We start from the raw sequence: 19808 nt of genomic DNA on the forward strand, positions 1-19808 counted from the left end.
CCAATATCCACCTCCCACCCGCCGCGTGACCTTGGGCAGGTGACTTCCCTGCTCGTGGCGACTCTGCTTTCCATAAAAGTGTAGGCAAATAACCATAAATACTAGTCCCGGCCTCTTTAGGGGGGTGGCGAGGGACTGAACGAGTGAATACAACTGTAATAGCCCCGGCCGGTGTGGTTCAGTGGATAGAGCGTCCGCCTGCGGACTGTGGGGTCCGGGGTTCAATCCCGGCCAAGGGCACATGCCTGGGTTTACGGGCTCGATCCCCAGTGGGAGGGCGTGCAGGAGGCAGCCGATCAGTGATTCTCTCTCATCATTGATGTTTCTAATCTCTCTCTCCTCCCTTCCTCTCTGAAATCAATAAAGAAATATATTTTTTAAAATTTTTAAATAAAAAAAATACAACTGTAATAGAACGGTGTCTGGTCTCTTGTAAAGAGCCCAATAAATGGTAGCTCTAATGATTGGGAGTCAGGGCGGAAGCGGTCCCGTCTGCCCTCGGGGCCTCAGTTTCCCTGTTTATGAAACTGAGCCTGTGGTCCTGGGCCCAGCCGCTGGGGTTCTGGAATGACACAGGCCGTGGTGGTGCCGCCAGCCGGCTCTTCCTCTTGCTCATTGGCACTGAGCCCTGGTTTGCTCTCCTCTCCGGTGGAGCTAATTATCTAGCTCAGCGGTTCTCAACCTGTGGGTCGCGACCCCTTTGGCGGTCGAACGACCCTTTCACAGGGATCGCCTAGGGACCATCCTGCATATCAGATATTTACATGACGATTCATAACAGTAGCAACATTACAGTTATGAAGTAGCAACGAAAATAATTTTATGGTTGGGTCACAACATGAGGAACTGTATTTAAAGGGCCAGAAGGTTGAGAACCACTGATTCTAGCTCATGGGGCCGCTGTATGAACGAACTCCTTTGTTCACGGGACACCTGCCACATGTCAGGTACGGTGCTGAGGATGTAGTGGTGACATCAGTCGTTACGCAAGAGACAGCCGTGAGACAGCGGAATACATGAATAATGCATGTGCAATGTGATGGGAAGGAGACAGTAGGATGTTGTGATAGTGACTCCATAGTTTGGGGGTGGGGGGAGCTCTACTCTGCGGAGGGCACTGTTCTAGGCACAGGGAACCAGACAGACTCTTGGCCTCTCAGAGCTGACCTTGTAGTGAGAGGAAACAGACATGAACAACAGGATCAATTAGTACAATGTGCCGTGTGTTAGATGGGGATAAGTGCTAAGGAGGAAAATGAAGAGGCGTTGGGAGTGCAGTTTTTAAGAGTGATCAAGAAAGGCCTTGCTGCCCTGGCCGGTTTGGCTCAGTGGATAGAGCGTCGGCCTGCGGACTGGAGGGTCCCGGGTTCAATTCCGGTCGGGAGCATGTACCTTGGTTGCGGGCACATCCCCAGTGGGGGGTGTGCAGGAGGCAGCTGATCGGTGTTTCTCTCATCGATGTTTCTAACTGTCTCTCTCCCTTCCTCTCTGTAAAGAATCCATAAAATATATTTAAAAAACAAAAAAAAGAAAGGCCTTGCTGAGAAGGTGATGTTTGAGCAAAGACCTGAAGGAGGAGGCAAGGGAAGGGGCAGAGTACACAGCAGGCGCGAAGTGGGCCTGCCAGGGGAGGCCCCTGTGAGGATGCAGACTTTAAGAGGGGACCCGAAGGAAGCTAGGAAAGAGCAGGCAGGTAATGACAGTGGTTTTGCCCACCGGGGCATTCGGTAAAGTCTGGAGACCTTTTGGAAGGTCACGACTGGGGGAGTGTTACTGGATTCTGGTGAATAGAGGTCAGGAAAGCTGCTAAGCCTCCTACAGGTCACAGGACAACCCCCACAGCAAAGAATTATCTGCCCCAAATGTCCACAGTGGTGAGACTGAGAGCAGCCCTGGTCCAGGAAACTCCTGAGGCAAATTGAGTGGCTTAAAAGGGCTCCACTGAATTACCTTAGAGTTCTGGGAGTCGGAAGTCTGATGGGCCTCACTGGGCGCTCATGTAGGTGTTGGCGGGGCTGCTTCCTTTCTGGAGTCTGTAAGGGTGAATCCGTTTTCTTGCCTTTTCCACCTGCCAGAGGCTGCCTGCATTCTTTTTTATTTTTATTTTTTTTTTTTATTGCTTTTAAATAGAGGAAGGGAGAGGAAGAGAGAGAAAAACATCAGTGATGAGGAGAAACATTGATTGGGTGCCTCCTGTACTCCCCTCCCCGCTGGGGATCACGTTCACAATCTGGGCATGTGCCTTGACTGGGAATCGAACCAGTGACCTCTTGGTTCATGGTCCACGCTCAACCACTGAGCCACACCAGCTTGGCAACTGCCTGTGTGGTCCCTGCTCCATCCTTAAAGGAAAGTCTAGGCCTGGAGGTGATGCACGGGAGGTAGTTCTGTGGGAAGACGCAGACCGGGGTCTGGCCATGAGTTACTCAACCCTCCTGGGCCTTGATTTTCTTGTTAAATGGGAAAAAAAGGGTAGAAGACACACTAGGCCAGATTATTGTGAGGATTAAATGATTTGTAAAGACACAGTTGCTAGCTGTCTAAGACCTTGCAATAGCATGCGGTGTTCACATCTTAGAAACAGGGCTTGACAGGCTCCCACGCCTTTTTATAGAGTGCCTGGGCACTCGGTGAAACAGAACTAGAATTAGGGCTGCCCTCTGAGAATTTAAACCAGAAAAGAAGTTGGTAAAATGCTGATGAGGAACATGGGTTCACGTTCCAGGCTCTGTCACAAATTCACTAGGTGACCCGCGTTCCCTCCCCGTGCCTCAGTTTCCTCGACTGTAAAATAAACACCGAGGTGGTACTAAGAGAGAATATGTGTAAAGTCCTGAACTTCATACAGAGCAAGCACTCTTTAAATGGTCAGGTTTCTTAGTGATACTAATAGCTACTCTATATCAGAAACGTTACAGAGAACCCAACCCATAGTCACTGAAACAAGTAAAGGTTCATTTTCCCTGTTATTACCAACAAGGATATTACATAATTGGGCCAGCGTGTGCCCTTTTCACCTGCTTCCTGTGGCCACAAGCCTGCCGCAGCATCTGCTTACAGTAGGTCCTTGCTGAAAGCAGGGGCCATTCTAGGGCAGAGGTGCTCCGTGTCCTCCCTTCTCTCAAGGAGGAAAATCTTTCCTGGAAGCTCTTCGGCCGACTTGCTCTTAATGTCTCTGTCCAGAACTAGGTCATGTGCTGAGCTAGTTGGAATTAGGTTTGGCTGTAAGTAATAGGAAAACGCTAAATCAATGAGGCTTAAATGAGCTTGAAGTTTATTTCTGACTCATGATCAAAAAGTCTGGTGGCGCCTGACTGGCGTGGCTCAGTGGTTGAGCATGGACCTATGGACCAGGAGTTCAGAAAGTCTGGTGGCGCCTGACTGGCGTGGCTCCGTGGTTGAGCATGGACCTATGGACAGGAGGTCACAGTTCGATTGCTGGTCCGGGCACATGCCCGGGTTGTGGGCTTGATCCCCAGTGTGGGGCGTGCAGGAGGCAGCTGATTAATGACTTTCTCTCATCAGTGATGTTTCTATCTCCCTCTCCCTTTCTCTGTGGGGAAAAAAAAAAAGGTCTGGTGGCAAGCCAAGCTGAAATGGTACTCTGTGGTGTTAGGGTGTCAGGCTTGCATGTCCTCCATTCTGCCCTCCCCATCCCCAGGTTACCTCAAGGTCCCAAGATGACTGCTAAAACCCCAGCCATCATAGCTCCATTCCAGACAGAAAGGAAGGGAAAAGGCTGTCACCCAGTCTCCCCATAAGGACACTCCCTAGATGTCACACACGCCATTCCCACTTGGATTTCATTGGCCAGACGTTAATCTCATGGTAACATCCAGATGCAAAGGTGATTTGGAAATGTCTTTTCTTGGGGGTGGGGTGGGGTGGGGGTCATGTGCACAGCTGAAAAGCAAGGGTTAAGGAGCAGCAGCATAGCCAGTGTAGGAGCTCTTAACCCGGGGCCCATCTATATTCCCAGGGCAGGTCCATGAATTTGGATGAGAAGAAAAACATCTTTATTTTCACTAACCTCTAATTCAAATTTAACTTCTATTATGAACTCTAGTATTACAAGAGCATGTTGTAAGTAGCGTTAGCAAACCTGTGACTCTGTCCCCGGTGGAAATCATGACTGTTCCTAGCTCACTTCTAGTGTTTATGCTCACTTCTAGTTCAAAATTGTGGTTGTCATTAGACCTACCAAAGGGGTCCATGGGAGCCCCCCCACCCCGCCCCGCACCCCTCTCCCTCCCTCGATAAAAAACACACACCAGAAGTACAGATTGTTGGTGGTTACTGGTTAAGAGCCAGCTGGCTAGGTTTCAGATCCCAGTTCTGCCACCTACGAGTGTGTGAGGTTTCTTAACCTCCCTGTGCCTTCCTTTTCTCTGCCATAAAATGGGTGATCCTATATTTACCTCACAGTTGTTTTGAGGATCAAATGAGTTAAAACATTGGCACACCAGGAATGGTGTCTGGCACATACAAGTACCATGGAAATATTTGCTGTCTTTTTTTTTTCTTTCTGTCTTTATTCTGTCACTATGGGAGAAGGGAAAAGAGACCTTGGTGGACAGCTAGCCAACTGCCACTCGTGCCCTTTTTGGAGCCCAAAATAAGCCACGATCCTGCCCTTATTGACCTACGTCTGGTGCTAAGGTATTCCCAGTAGTATGTAACTTGGTACTCACAGTAACTTTCTGAGGGTAGGTATTATAATCCCATTTCACAGGTGAGAAAGTTGAGGCTCAAAAAGGTACAAAGTGTGGCCCCAGCTCTTACAGCCAATATGCAAAGCAGCTTAGCCTTGAACACAGGCAGTGAGACTCCAAAGCGTCACCCTGTGCTGCCTTTTGTAAGCGTTTAAGGTGCTGTCTTCGCTGAAAGAAGCAGCAGATGTTCTTCATGAAACCTAAGCCGGAATCTCCAAGGAGGGCAGTGGAAGGAAGGGGGCTCTGCACCATGGCAGGCACGGCCTGATTCTCCTGGGCCCACCCTTTGGGCATCTTTCCTAAGTGACAGCATGATGTTGAGATTTTGAGTCAGGGCACCTGGCTTTTGGTCCTGGCTCTGCTGCTTTCCAGCAAGTGCCAACTTCCCTGTGGATCAGAGGATTCTAGTAATAATACCTACCTCAGAGCGGAGTTGTAAGGATTGAGTATGTTAATTATCCAAGCCAAGTCCTTGATTGCTGCCAAGCACATAGTAAGCTTCCGGTAACTGTTAGCTGCTCCTGCTTGTTATTGGCCTTATGATGATATTTTCTGGCACTCCTCCCTGTCCTCAGGGCTGCTGCTCGCCTGGGGTGGCCCTGGCTCATGTGTACGTTTCCCCATAGCCCAGCTGTCAGAAGAACCCAGAGACCCAGCTTGAAGGTGACAAAGGAAAGAAATAGGCAACTGGGTCACCGCTCCCCCTGACATTTTATTATGGAAGACTTCAAACATACAGAACACTGAAAGACTAGTGCAGGGGCCAGAAACTGCGGCCCCTAGGCCAGATCCAGCCCGCTGTCTACTTTTGCAAATAAACTTTTATTGGAACACAGTCATGCCCATTTGTTTACATGTCTGGTTCTGCGGCTGATTTTGTGCTGCAAGGATGTAGTCAGGTAGTTGGGGCAGAGATCTTGTGGCCCGCAAAGCTGAGAACACTTTCTGGCAATTTACAGAGAGAGCCTCTGACTTCTGAGCTAGTGCAGTGAGAGCCATATACTTAGCAGCCAGGTTCGCTGTTAGTGTTCACCATGTTCAGGTTTTTAAAAAAATCTCTTATTTTATTTTTTGGTTGAAAATAAGTTGCAGACCTTGTAATACTTAATTTCATCGAGGTCCTTTTACAGTGAGGAAGGTGAGTTTTTGGACCCCTTCAAGCCCAGATAGTCCAAAAACCTAGTGACGGATCAAAAATGTGTATGTGTGGGGGGTGTTTCTGAGGGGCAGGAAGGTGAGTTTTTGGACCCCCTCAAGCCCAGATAGTCCAAAAACCTAGTGACGTCGTATCAAAAATGTGTATGTGTGGGGGGTGTTTCTGAGGGGAGGCCACCTTAGCATTTCATCATAGATTCTCCTCATTGTCTGTGATTCCCAAAGGGATTTTTATTTTTAAAATATATTTTTATTGATTTCAGAGAGGAAGGGAGAGGGAGAGAGATAGAAATATCAATTATGAGAGAGAATCATTGATCGGCTGGGATTGAGCCCACAACCCAGGCATGTGCCCTGACCGGGAATTGAACCCATGACCTGGTTCATACATAGATCGATGCTCAAATCACTGAGCCATGCCAGCCGGGCCCTAAGGGCTTTTTAAACGGAACTTATTTGATGTGTCACTGGCACACCTCTCCGCAGTTGCGTTGCGCCCAGGAAAGGACAGGCTGAGGGAGCCCGGTCCCTTCTTGCCCTGCTTCTCCTTCCAGGAAGAGAGTTCCCACTTGTGCCTGGCAGTGGCTTACTCATGAGCGTGTCCCCTTCCCTGTCACACACGTGATCTCATTGCATTCTGGCGATGGCACTGTGAGCCAGGGCGGGGAGGCCCCTTTGTCAAGATGGAGAAACAAGGGGGGAGGAGTTCACAGCCAGCCGGGCCATCATAGCTAGTTCGGAGTCCCCACTCTCTCCGTGCTCACTTAGCCGGTGCCTCTGCCTCTCCGTGCCTCTTCGCACAGTGGGGAAAGGGGGTGTCAGTCGTGCTTACCTTCCTGCATCCAGAGGATCACATGAGGTCCCACTGGAGGCTCCGAGGAAACTCATGCCCCTCTCCTAGCTTCCGGTGGCTGCTGGCAATTCTTGACATTCCTTGGTTTGTGGGCGCATCTTCCTCCGTCTTCACCTGGCCTTTCCCTCTCTGTGTCTCTGTGTCTTCTTTTCTAAGGGTTTAGGCCTCTGCAGAGAAAACCTGCTCTTCTGTGTATCTCCTTTACTCCTTTACTCTCACACACTTCCACTCAACACTTCTGACACCAGATGCAGGGGGAGTTCCCCACACCCAGCAACTCTCCGTGTCACCAGCTGGGAGCCCTGCTGTTCATACTCAGTTCAGTTCAATTCAGTTCTGACACTGACCAGTTAGATCACACAGGCTAAGGGCTCAGTCCCATGAGACTGCCCCCCACACATACACACTTGAGACGCCAATGGCAAGTCCTCAGGTTACCCACAACTTCTGCCGGACATGGCTACAAATTAGAGGTTCCCTGACACCCTCCTTGGGTTTGATGATTGGCTAGAACAGCATACCGATCTCAGGGAAACACATTTACCAGTGTCTTCTATGGTCAAGGATGCAGATGAGCGGTCACATGCAAAGGTACATAGGCCCGAGGTCTGGAAAGCCCAGATTGTGGGAGCTTCTGTCCCTGTGGAGTTGGGGTGTTGTCACCCTTCCGGTGCTTGGATGTGTTCACCCACTCGGAAGCTCCCCGAAACCCCTCCTATTGGGGATTTATATGGAGGCTTCGTTGTGTAGGCATGATCATTAACTCAATCTCTATCCCTCTCTGGAGAATGGAGGGTGTGGCTGAGAGGTTCAAGGTTCTACTCATGGCTTGGTCTTTCTGGTCACCAGTCCCCATCCACAGTCACCTCATTGGAACAAAAGGCGCACCAATCACTCAGGAAATTACCAGGCTTTAGGGGCTCTATGCCAGGAGCTGGGGGATAGGTTTCTCTTATTTCACAAGGGCTCCCTATCTTCACACTCACAGCTACACGGGCCAGCACTGGGACATGTCTTTCTGGGGCCACTATTCAGCCTATTACACTAGTGGTATTGTTACTACTGCACAGCCACTCCTGTTTTTATAGCAATGTTGTTATAGTGCTGTTTATTCTGTTATCATCACTGTCCGCCCACAGTCCTGGGTTTCATTCCTTGCTCCGTGCAATCTGAGCTGGGTGACCCTTCGAAGGTACTTGCTCCCCGAGCCCATTTCCACTCTGTAGAATTGAGCTCATAATCCTCTGACCCCAGGGTGATCGTGAGAGTTAAAAGACTGAGTGTGGGAGCGCAGAGTAAGTGCACCGTGACGTGGCTGCTGCTCTTACAGTGCGATGTGTAGTGTGCTCAGCAGTGCCCAGTGCAAGAGGGGACAAAACGGAGGCCTGTGGGGTGGGGGCGAGGCCAGGTGGGGTTTTACACAGAATTGGAAAGGGCCGCTGAGCGGGCATCGCCTCAGTAAGACCCCAAAGCTGCTTTGCTGAGGGGTTGCTCCCATGCTGACTTCATGACTGAAGGTCACAGAGGCACTTGGTGTTTGCCAAGTTACTGTTTGGTGTCTTCACACACACTTAGTTTCAGGTGCTGTCGGACTCTCTTACAGCTGGGCTTGCTAACTTCATGACTGAAGGTCACAGAGGCACTTGGTAGGTGTTTGCCAAGTTATTGTTCGGTGTCTTCACACACACTTAGTTCAGGTGCTGTCGGACTCTCTTACAGCTGGGCTTGCTCACATTCTTCCCTCCTTTTCTTGTTCTCAATAGCTTCGCCTCAACAGCATCAAGAAGCTGTCCACCATCGCCTTGGCCCTCGGGGTGGAGAGGACCCGAAGTGAGCTTCTGCCCTTCCTGACAGGTAACCACGTGCACTCCTGGCTCATGTGGAGTGGGGGCTGTCAGGGTGGTGCCTGCTGGGTAAGGGGCCTTGCTGTGGATTTAACAGGTCGTTTGTGTCTGCCTTCTGCTAGACATGGGTGCGCAGGGACTGTGAGGAGAAGTGCAGTCCTTCTCTGAAGGAATGATCTGGAATGTTAGGGGCAGGGATTGGGGACAGGGGTCTGGAGACAGGTGTAGGCAGGTATGAATTGCAGCTCCCACCATTAGAAGCTGAGTGACTTAGACTAGTTACTTCACTCTCTGTGTAGTGTTTTTATGTTATTAGTAATCCTCACCAGAGCATATTTTCCATTGATTTTTTTTAGAGAGCGTGGAAAGGAGGGGGAGAGAGAGAGAGAAACATGGATGTGAGAAAAACACATTGATTGGTTGCCCCCTGCATGCGCCCTGACTGGGGTCTGGGGCCTGCAACCGAGGTATGTGCCCTAGACCATAATCAAACCTGAGACCCTTTAGTCCAAGGACTGTCGATCTATCCACTGAGCCTGTGGCTTGAGCTCCCTGTAGTTTTTATGTGTAAAATGGGGATGAGCATATAATAATAATAATAATAATCGCTAATACTTATTGTATGCCTGCCACATACCAGGCACTGTGCTAAATAAACCCTTTCTTGAGAGGATTGAGTTCATTCACCTAGAGTCCCCAGACCGGCGCCTGTGCTCAGTAAATGTAAGTCACCATCATTATCTGAGTTAATGCCACGGCAACGCCTGGTAGGTAAGATTGCCCCCATTTTTTGGATGAGGAAACTGAGGCATGATAAGATGATCTATTTGCCCAAGGTCACACAGGAGCTGACTCGGAATGTTATCTAGTCATGCTGGCTCCAAACTCACATGGTTAATGCATCAGGGTCCCGACTACCTGGGTTCAAATGCAAGCTCTATATCACTTCTAGCTGACGGACCTCAGGCGATGTATTTCACATCTGCCTGCCTCCGATTCTTCATGTGTGAAGTGGGCATAATAGCATAACCTGACAGGACGATGAAATAGATACCGGGTAACGGTACCCAGCATGTGGTAAGTGCTGCTTAAATGTGAATGAGTAGCCTGTCCTGAGCACTCCTGTCAGCGAAGGTGTAGACACAGCCCTTAGGACAATGTCTGACACCAATCACTAGTAAATCCTCTCTTCCCGTGATTCCCATGACAACTCTATACTAATTAAAACCACAACTAAAGCCTCAGTCCCACAGTCAGCATCTGCACACGTGACGCAGAGCAGATGGCCCCGAACCAGGTGGCTTGCTCTGATGAACTGTTGGAGAGACTTGAGAGCTTTGGAATGCTGAGACAGGGACGACCTCTGAGGCTGCAGGGGACAAGGGGTGTGGCACAGAGTATAACAAGGGGTTAAATAGTTGCAGAGAGAGAAAGAGTTGGAGAGACCTGGGTTTGAAACACAGCGGTGCCACCAACCTCCAGCCTGCTGGATAAACCTGGGGGAGCCACTCCACCTGCCTGCCCCAGTTCCCTCACCTGTAAGAGTCAGACCTAACTCAAGGCTGTTGGGAGGATGAAGTGCTGCTGGTAATTCTGTAATAGGCCATGGGGAAGGCAGCCCAGGGAGGGAAACCGGCAGGAGGAAACAGCAAATGGAGGCAGGCTGGGACCTGGGGATTCACCTGGGACAGGCACAGTGGCAGGTGGGTGATGGTGGGTTGGAATTTGCTGGCCTTGGGCGCCAGGTAGCAGTTTGGGTTTAATCCAGTAGATGAAGGCAGGGCAGCCGTTATAGATAGTTGGTGGAGGGTGGGGGCATGAGATGGACAAAAATAAACCTAGCGGGCAGGCAGAATTGTATTGAGGGGCGGGATGGGTGAAAGAAGGCCAGAGGCAGGACGTCAACTTGGGAGACAGCAACTAAGAGCAGAGATGCCGGGGCTAGGCTGTCTGCGTTCAGTCCTCGCCTCAGTGGGCTTCATTGCCTCATCTGTAAAATGGAAATAATCGTCAGACAGATGGGGGCCATTGTGAAGGTTCAGGGAGTTTAATGTATGTGTTACCTTTATTACATTGTAGAGTCACATAATTGAAGAGAAAGGTTTCTTTGGGCTGCTGTAATCCCAAATGACATCAGATTTTCTTTACTTTGGGCTTCAAGAGATTGCCAAATGTTCAAAATAGTAAATGGCAGATACACTGTCTTTCGGAAAAGCTCGTACTGTTTCAGACAGAAAAGGTAAAAGCCCTGAGCTTCCACCTACAGAACGTTCAGAATCAACATTATGAGGGGGAAATTACCACCTAATGTCCCCGCTGTGTTAAAGAGACCAGTGTTAAATGGTCTTAATTTAACATTGTAAATTTTGGCCTTAATTTGTGAGACATGGGTTGACTGCACGGTGAGTCAAGTCACATGCGAGTTTGTCGTGGAGCTGCAAAGTAACCTGTCACTTAAAGACTCGGACTCCTGTAACACTAGTGAAAATATGCTCAGAAATCCCAGGTTTGCCCTGAAAGCACTCCCTGGTTTTGTTGCAAAGACCTAGGAATGCAGGTTCCCTGAGAGAGAGGAGAGTAGCTTGACATCTGCCTTTAGGCCTAACATTTCAAGTACAGAAAAGAGGAGGAGCCCCGCAAGATGGGGGCAATGATGACACCATGAGAGGGTTGTGGTAAAGAGGTGACCCAGAGCTGGAACCCACCACTTCCACTCCCACCCCATTGTCCAGAGTATAGTTACGTGTCCATGCCACCTGCAGGGGAGCCTGGGAAATGTAGTCTGGCTGGATTGCCATAGGCCTGGCTTAGCCTCAGGAAGTTAAGATGCTAGCATAGATGCTAAGGATGCAGCAGTTCCCACCACCTCAGGGAAGATAGGATGGAGCTGGAAGAGAATGGCTTTCAGGTTTAGCATCAGGACAGAGCATTTTCTTTTTATAAGACTTTATTTAAAAAATATATTTTTATTGATTTCAGAGAGGAAGGGAGAGGGAGGTAAACATCAATGATGAGAATCATCAATGGCTGCCTCCTGCCTGCCCTCCATTGGGGATCAAGCCCGCAACCCGGGCATGTGCCCTGTCATCCGACCCAGGCCCGTGCCTTGATCTCTGTGCCAGCCCAGGTGGATGGTGGGGGCAGTGAGTGCCTATAGTTTGAGAAGCAGCATGAGGCTGCATGTTCCCAGCTTGGCTTCTTAAGGGGCTGGAGTCAGACTTCAGATGGGACTGGAACAGAGTCTGTTTTGGTCCCACAGACACCATCTACGATGAGGATGAGGTCCTCTTGGCCCTGGCGGAACAGCTGGGAACCTTCACCACGCTGGTTGGAGGCCCGGAGTATGTGCACTGCCTGCTGGTGAGTCTGGAGGCGGGGAAGTGCTCTTGCCTTCCCCTTGGGGGTCAGGGAGGGGAGAATATAGGAGGTGATTGGGAGTCATCTCACAGTAGATGGGCTTTGGGCATTTACTGTAATCCAACAAGTTGGGGCTTTGGGTTAGGAGTCAAGCTAGCTTCTACCATTGATTTACTGTGTGACTTTTAAAAATTACTCAACCTCTCTGTGCTATCCTTTGCTCATCTCTAAATGGAAGTCATTAACACCTATCTTTATAATTGATCCTTAGCACAGTACTAGGCACATAGTACTACTAACAGGTGTTAGCTGCCATTGTCATGATTCCATGTGTTATGTGGTCATGTCCACCCTTTGGGATAGGGAGAGTTTCCTTTTTATAGATGAGCCCAGAGGTTGGGCGTCTTGTGCAAAGTCGCACGGCTAGTACATGGCAGAGGTGGGATTCCAGGTATGTCCATTTGAGTCTCCCCCAGGCCCCTACCCCACTGCCTGCCAGTCTGACCCTGTGCTTGGTGGTGGCCAGGGACATAGAGAAGGGTCAGATACTAACATTAAGTGCTATTTGGGAGAAGAGAAGGGAGGACCCCCGTTGGCCTCTGGGAGGGGAAGTCATTAACACCTATCTTTATAATTGATCCTTAGCACAGTACTAGGCACATAGTACTACTAACAGGTGTTAGCTGCCATTGTCATGATGCCGTGTGTTATGTGGTCATGTCCACCCTTTGGGATAGGGGATAGGGAGAGTTTCCTTTTTATAGATGAGCCACCAGAGCACCCAGAGGTTGGGCGTCTTGTGCAAAGTCGCATGGCTAGTACATGGCAGAGGTGGGATTCCAGGTATGTCCATTTGAGTCTCCCCCAGGCCCCTACCCCACTGCCTGCCAGTCTGACCTTGTGCTTGGTGGTGGCCAGGGACATAGAGAAGGGTCAGATACTAACATTAATTGCTATTCGGGAGAAGAGAAGGGAGGACCCCCGTTGGCCTCTGGGAGGTACTCCAGTCTGTGATCTGGGAAGAAAACACCTCAGAGGTGGCCCAGGCTCTTGGTTTCTCTCTGTTCCTCAGACCCCTGGGCCATTGCGTTCCTCCCAGTAATTCTGTATTTCATTGTTTCTAAACACGTATTTCATACTAGTCCTCTGCACTTGATGGTGTCTTACTTACTGTCAGCAGCCTTCCTTTTAGTGGTGTGTAACATAACGTGCTTCTTAAAACTGTTGGTATGTTGGATTTCAGCAAATGTGATAGGTTGTTTTTTTCCAAACAGCATTAAGTCAGGAGGTGTGATGATTGCCCTTCAGTGCTGGTATCTGAGCTTTCATCTGTGTGCACACAGAAAATTATATGTGAATGGGATTGTTTGCATTTTACATAGAACAGGGCTGCCATGAGGAATGGGCGGTCCGAGGACCAGCCTGAAAGGGGGGGCCCTTGAACGCCATGGAGCTCTCTGCAGCCCTGGCCTTCGTCAGTTTTTCTGAGGAGAGAATGCATAGCTTTCAGCAGCTTCTCAGAGGACTTGAGCAGAGAACACTGCTGAGATCACCAGGGCTCCAGATAGGGGAGGGACTCAGGCTTTCTGGGAGCCAGCACTGGAACCCGGGGTCCTTCCCCAGCCAGGTCAGGGTCTTCCCACAGAGCATTCTCAGTGAGGTGAACCCCAGTCATCGCACGCTTCCTTCTGGGGATCAGTCACATGTGATCTCTGGGACTGTCCAGCACAGACATTCTGAGGCCCTCCGGGAGCCTAGAGGGAGTCGGGTCAGAGTGGCTGACGCTCACTCAGTGCCTGTGATTATTGTTCCAAGTGCCTGAGGCACAGTGACCCATCGCTTCTCACAGTGATGGGACATGCTCCAGTTCACAGATGAGAAACTGAGGCATAGACTGGTTTGAGTGAATTGCCCCTGCCTCTTAACCATGACCTCTCCTTTGTACTATTCTCAGAGGGCCTGGTTGCTTTACAGGCTGCTCAGAGCTGAGAAAGAGGGAAGCTGGAGCCCTTAGAATCCAGAGGAGGCACCTAACCCGGTTTAGATGGATGGGGGAGTGGTCAGGGAAGGCCTCCTGGAGGAGGAGGCATTAACCTGGATTTTGACAAGTTATGAAAAAAGGAGAAATGGCTATTGTGCAATTTGTTAATTCCACACACATGAGCAAGGCAGTGGGAACCCAGAGGGGTGAGACTTGCCCTCGGTCTCACAGTGGTGAAATGGAAGTAATTTCACAGGGACTCGTGCAGCTGCAGCGCCAGGATTGTTTCTGTTATCAGCAGCTCCTAACCTTGTTGGAATGGTGGATCCCTTTGAGAGTCTGGACCCTCTCAGAAGACAACAGATGGTTTTAGGAGGTTACATGAGCAAGGCAGTGGGAACCCAGAGGGGCGTCAGGCCTGACTCGCCCTCGGTCTCACAGTGGTGAAATGGAAGGAATTTCACAGGGACTCGTGCAGCTGCAGCGCCAGGATTGTTTCTGTTATCAGCAGCTCCTAACCTTGTTGGAATGGTGGATCCCTTTGAGAGTCTGGACCCTCTCAGAAGACAACAGATGGTTTTAGGAGGTTCAGGCCTCGCCCCCTCCCTCCCAGGCTTGGTCTCAGTTTGAGAACCTCACCCTCTGTTGTTTACAGCCAGGCCCCATGGCACTGGGTCTTCATTGTGCCAAAGCATCACTTGGCGTTTGCTGAACTTGCACCTTCCTAGACCCCGCCCTGAAGTGATTCCTCAGGTGTGCACTGGGGGAGGCCTCCTGGGTGCCCCCACTTTGGGTGGTCCGGGCACCGCTCTGTAAGAACCTGTCCCTGCGGTCACCCACAGGGGCGTAAATCCATGACACCCAGCCTTGGTCCCCAGGCCTCTGTTACAAGGACAGATCACTTCAGTCACTCGGTAAACACTGACCTGGTGCCATCTGTGTGCCAGTCCCTGCAGTAGCCCAGTGACATCACCCTCCCACCGCGCCTTCGCACCTTAGCGTGAGCCGGCCCTGAATCCAGCCTGTGAGAGAGCAGGACCTACGACAAAGGCCTCACACTGGGGGTCCCCAGGCCAGCACAGCATTAGGTTTTCCTCTTGAATCATTGCCAACCTTCTGTAAATGAGATTTTCAAAAACTTTGATTATTTTTCAAATGTTTTATTGTGGTAAAATATGCATGAGTTTTTACAATTTTAACCATTTTTAAGTGTACAGTGCTGTGTGCATGCACATTGTAGGCAGCCATCACCCCCATCCGTCTCCAGATCGCCTTCCCAAACTGAAACTCAGTACTCATTAATCAGTAACCCCCCAGCACCCTCGTTCCCCAGTCCCCTCTCCACACCCCTGCACTCAGAAACCACCACTCTATCCTCTGGGTCTACAGGAATCCTACAATACCTGGTCTTCTTCTACTCGCTGATTTCATTTAGCATAGTGTCTTCAAGACCCATCCATGTTGTAGCACGTGTAAGATGAAATTTTTTTCACACTTAGAACCTCGCCCTTTTGGCCACTTTTGGAAAACCAGTGGGTAAAGCTGTGTCCCCCCTGTGGTGACAATGATGAGCTGGGAAGCAGCTGTCCTCCTGGGCTACATGCCACGGTCTGCTCTCTCTGTCGTCCCCATCTGTCACCTGTGTTCAGTGCCGCATTCTCTTACCTGTCTGGGCCCTGGCAGTATTATCCTTTGTGATTTCTTCCTACCTTCTTCTTCTTTTTTTTAATCCTCACTGGGGGATATTCTCTTCCATTGATTTCTAGAGAGAGAGGTGGAGGGGAAAGAGGGGAGAAGGAGAAACATCCATTTGAGAGAGACGCATTGATTGGCTGCCTCCCGTAAGATCCCCCACTTTAAACCTGAAACCCAGATCCCAGGCACTGGCCAGGACCACATGGGCCATTGCTCTAACCACTGAGCACCAGCCAGGGCTCTTTCTGCCGCCTTATACCTGTAAGGCCACACTGGTCTTCAGACTACAGACCTCCAAGCCTTTATTTGAACAAAAGAGAATAGATTGAGTCTCCTTCATTACTGATTACAGTGGGGCCTTGACTTACGAGTGTCCCGACTAACGAGTTTTTCGAGATACAAGCCGTCTCTCGGCCGATTTTTTGCTTTGAGTTGCGAGTTAAAATTCGGGTTACGAGCCAGCTTCAGATACCCCACTGCTAGTTGGCGCAGCGAACGTCACAGTGAACGCCACAACATCAGCCCAGCATCACGTGTCTCACTCGTTCACTTTTGATTTGACATACGAGTAATTTGAGTTACGAGCTCCGTCACGGAACGAATTAAACTCGTAAGTCAAGGCCCCACTGTACTGAGTTCCTGCCCTGTGCTAGGAGCTCTGCTGGGCTCTGGGTACACAAAGGTGAGCAATCAGGTGTCCCTCCAGGCCTCACCCTGACAAACCAGTGACCAGTCACAGCCCCAGGTCCCCCACTAACATGAGCTCCTGTTGCAGTCGCCTGTCAGAGACCACAGCTGTGCTTTTCAACCCTCCAGGCCCTGGAGCAGGTGGCCTGGGTTAGAGGCTCTTACTGGGCTGTCGGCTCAGGTCCCTCTTCTTTCAAATGAAGACAGAAACAGGACCTGCTTCCTAGGAGTCAGTGTGTTAGAACCACCCTCCTCCCCCGAGCTGGCGACAGGGTGGCCTGCCTGGGTCACATAGTGTGTAGAGTTCCCGTCACTGTCACGAGGATTGTTGCACTCTGAGGCGCTAATGGCAGTGGTGGCCCTCTCCTCAGAAAGTGGTGTGCAGTTTTGAGGTTCATGGACCACCCCACTGAAGCTCCCTGAAGGACCCCTAAATGAGGTCTGCATAAAGGCTGGGATGGGGTGATCACAGGTTTCTGGTTAGAAATGAACCCACAGAGGGGCTCAGGGTGGGGGCTCCAGGGCTGGGGATGGCGGGGAGGGAGCGTCTTGTGACCTCGTGCTCTGTGCCACAGCCACCCCTGGAGTCGCTGGCCACAGTGGAGGAGACGGTGGTGCGGGACAAGGCAGTGGAGTCCTTGCGGGCCATCTCGCACGAGCACTCGCCCTCCGACCTGGAGGCCCACTTCGTGCCGCTGGTGAAGCGGCTGGCGGGTGGCGACTGGTTCACCTCCCGCACCTCGGCCTGCGGCCTCTTCTCCGTCTGCTACCCCCGCGTGTCCAGCGCCGTCAAGGCGGAACTTCGACAGTGAGTCCCAGCTGTGGCCCCTGAAGCTCAGCCTCCCCTCCGCCTGGTCCGCTTCTCTCAAGCCCCAGCCCCTTGAGGCCTCCCAAGTCCCAAATACCCTTGAGCTCTCCCAGCCCCTGTCTTCCCCCCCTCGGAGAAGCTGTGTCACCAAGGACACTGCCTCTTGCTCAATTAGGAAATATAGATAATGACAGTTCCTTCCTCCCCTTGCTTCTTGCAAGGAAAGGATTACCGCATATAAAGTGCTCAACAGAATCTGGCATATAAAAGCATGGACAAGTGACCCGTGGTGCTATCTGAGGCCTGCCCCGGTCCAGACCCTTGGCAGCCTCCTCTACTCTCCACCGCTGGTCCTGATGCCCCAGGAAATTCCTTGCAGGGAGGACTTGCCTTTGGGAAGAATGAATGAACATGGTTTTAATTGGACGAGAGCTTGCCCCTCCCTTTGAACTTCTGTCCACCCACCATTCCCCGCACACTTTTTGAGCAGCAAGCCCAGGCCCTGAGCCCTTACTTACCCAGAGTATTGGTGGACAGCTGCCCACATGTGCTTAGAGATGTGTGTTCCACCCCCTCCGCCTCCAAGAGGAGCAGTCACTGCTGGAAAGTCAAACCTTTGAGTGGCCCAGACCAGCATCTCAGCTGCACAGTTTTATGTGGTCGTAATATAACCGGCACCTACCGTCCTCTACAGATTTATGTGCAGACAGATAGGCTGCCACGTGCTCACACATGGGAACTCACTTAAACCTCACAGTGCCCTTCACTGTCAGCTCCTTGTACAGGGCAGGGAAGACACAGAGAGGCATTATCACTTGCCCAAGATCACCAGGCAAAGCCAGGACCTGCGTGGCTGCAGTCTGCTGGCTCCTCTGCCATGCTGCCTGCTGCCCGAGGTCCCAGGGACTCCTCCTGAGCCCCATCCCATCCCGACCCCCAGGTACTTCCGGAACCTGTGCTCAGATGACACCCCCATGGTGCGGCGGGCCGCAGCCTCCAAGCTGGGGGAGTTCGCCAAGGTGCTGGAGCTGGACAACGTCAAGAGTGAGATCATCCCCATGTTCTCCAACCTGGCCTCTGACGAGCAGGTGGGTTCTGCTCCCGGCCCCTCCCCGCTCCCTCTGGCAGACCCTGCAGCAGGAGGTGAATCCAGTGCTCACAGGGCCTCTGCTGCCCTCTCCCCGCCCCTGTCCTCTCTCCAGGACTCGGTGCGGCTGCTGGCCGTGGAGGCATGTGTGAACATCGCCCAGCTCCTGCCCCAGGAGGACCTGGAGGCCCTGGTGATGCCCACCCTGCGCCAGGCTGCTGAGGACAAGTCGTGGCGCGTCCGATACATGGTGGCTGACAAGTTCACAGAGGTAGGTGAGGGACTGTTGACACGTAGGAAACAGGCTCTCGGAGGCTAAGGCTGGGGCATGTATAGGAGTTGGGTTTTCTTTCATTGCAGTGGAATCACGGGGTGTTTGAGCTGTGGGAGCTCTGTGATCATCTTATTGAACCTCATTTCATGTGCCAACCTGGTTGGTTGATAGTGGCAGCTGGAAGCGCCATGGGGAGAAGGGCTCTGAGGGTCAGGTTCTGTGGGAAAGAGGCCCTAGGAGCAGAGAAGGGTAGCACGTGTCCATTCCTGACCTGATCCAACTTTCTCTCCTTGGACAAAAGGGACGACATAGCCTGAATGAGTTTGCTGGGGCTTCCATCACAAAGCACCAGACACTGCCCTGGCCAATTTGGCTCAGTGGATAGAGCATCAGCCTGCAGACTTAAGGGTCCCGGGTTTGATTCCGGTCAAGGGCACATGCCCAGGTTGTAGGCTAGATCCCCAGTAGGGGACATGCAGGAAGCAGTCAATCAGTAATTCTCTCTCATCATTGATGTTTCTATGTCTCTCTCCCTCTCCCTTCCTCTCTGAAATCAATAAAAACATATTAAAAAAAAAAAAAAGATGAGCTCAAAAATGAAAAATAAAACGGTGAATAAAAGTTTCAAAACAAAACAAAGCACCACATGCTGAGTGTTCTGTTTCCTCACAGTTCAGGAGGCTACAGTTCTGAAGTCAAGGCGTCAGCCGGGTAGTTTCTCTGAGATTTCTCTCCTTGGCTGCAGATGGCCATTTCCTCCTGTGTCCTCACATGGTCGTCCCTCTGTGCATGTCTGTGACCTAATCTCCCCTTCTTGTAAGGACTCTAGTCATTTTGGAGTAGAGCCCACCCTATTGACCTCACTGCACTTTAACTTACTCTTCAAATACATTCACATTCTGAGGTCCTGGAGGGTTAAGATATCAACATGTGAATCTTTGTGGGGGGCACGGGTTAGCTCATCATACTGCCCAACAGCTTGACTGGTCAGAGTGACACCACCAGGCAAACAGAACAGGGACAAGATCCCACGCCTCTGACTCCCAGGACAGTGCTCTTCCCACGGGACCTGAATTTGCTTTGAGCCACCAACAGTGCTGGGCGCTAGGGATCCGTGACTCCAGCACATGCCCATCCACCAAGGAGCAGGCAGTCTGAAGGGGAAGGTCCAGTTGAATTTCATAGTCACGTGTCACAGGTGTCGGGCCAACAGGAATGTGGGGGGTGGGCGACGAGGAGAGGAGGTGGTGCCACAGCTGGTTCTAGAACATGAGTGGGTGAGAGCTGAGACGGAAGGGCGGCAAGTGCAAAGGGCCTGTGGAGGCCAGAGCAAATGCACCAGGAACCATCAGGGC

General features: G+C 51.2%; 1 protein-coding gene across 1 annotated transcript in view; it reads left to right on the forward strand.

Annotated features, from left to right (window-relative positions):
* The window catches only part of PPP2R1A (protein phosphatase 2, regulatory subunit A, alpha), a 30141-nt gene that overhangs the window by 1087 nt on the left and 9246 nt on the right, over nucleotides 1–19808 (forward strand). The window contains exons 2-6 of the mRNA XM_005880742.2: nucleotides 8484–8574; nucleotides 11824–11924; nucleotides 16860–17092; nucleotides 18033–18180; nucleotides 18295–18450. Coding sequence (XP_005880804.1) covers nucleotides 8484–8574; nucleotides 11824–11924; nucleotides 16860–17092; nucleotides 18033–18180; nucleotides 18295–18450 — 729 coding nt within the window. The remainder of the gene's footprint in view (nucleotides 1–8483; nucleotides 8575–11823; nucleotides 11925–16859; nucleotides 17093–18032; nucleotides 18181–18294; nucleotides 18451–19808) is intronic.

This window comes from Myotis brandtii, unplaced genomic scaffold, assembly GCF_000412655.1.
Source record: "Myotis brandtii unplaced genomic scaffold, ASM41265v1 scaffold650, whole genome shotgun sequence".
In the NCBI taxonomy this organism is placed as follows: Eukaryota; Metazoa; Chordata; class Mammalia; order Chiroptera; family Vespertilionidae; genus Myotis; species Myotis brandtii.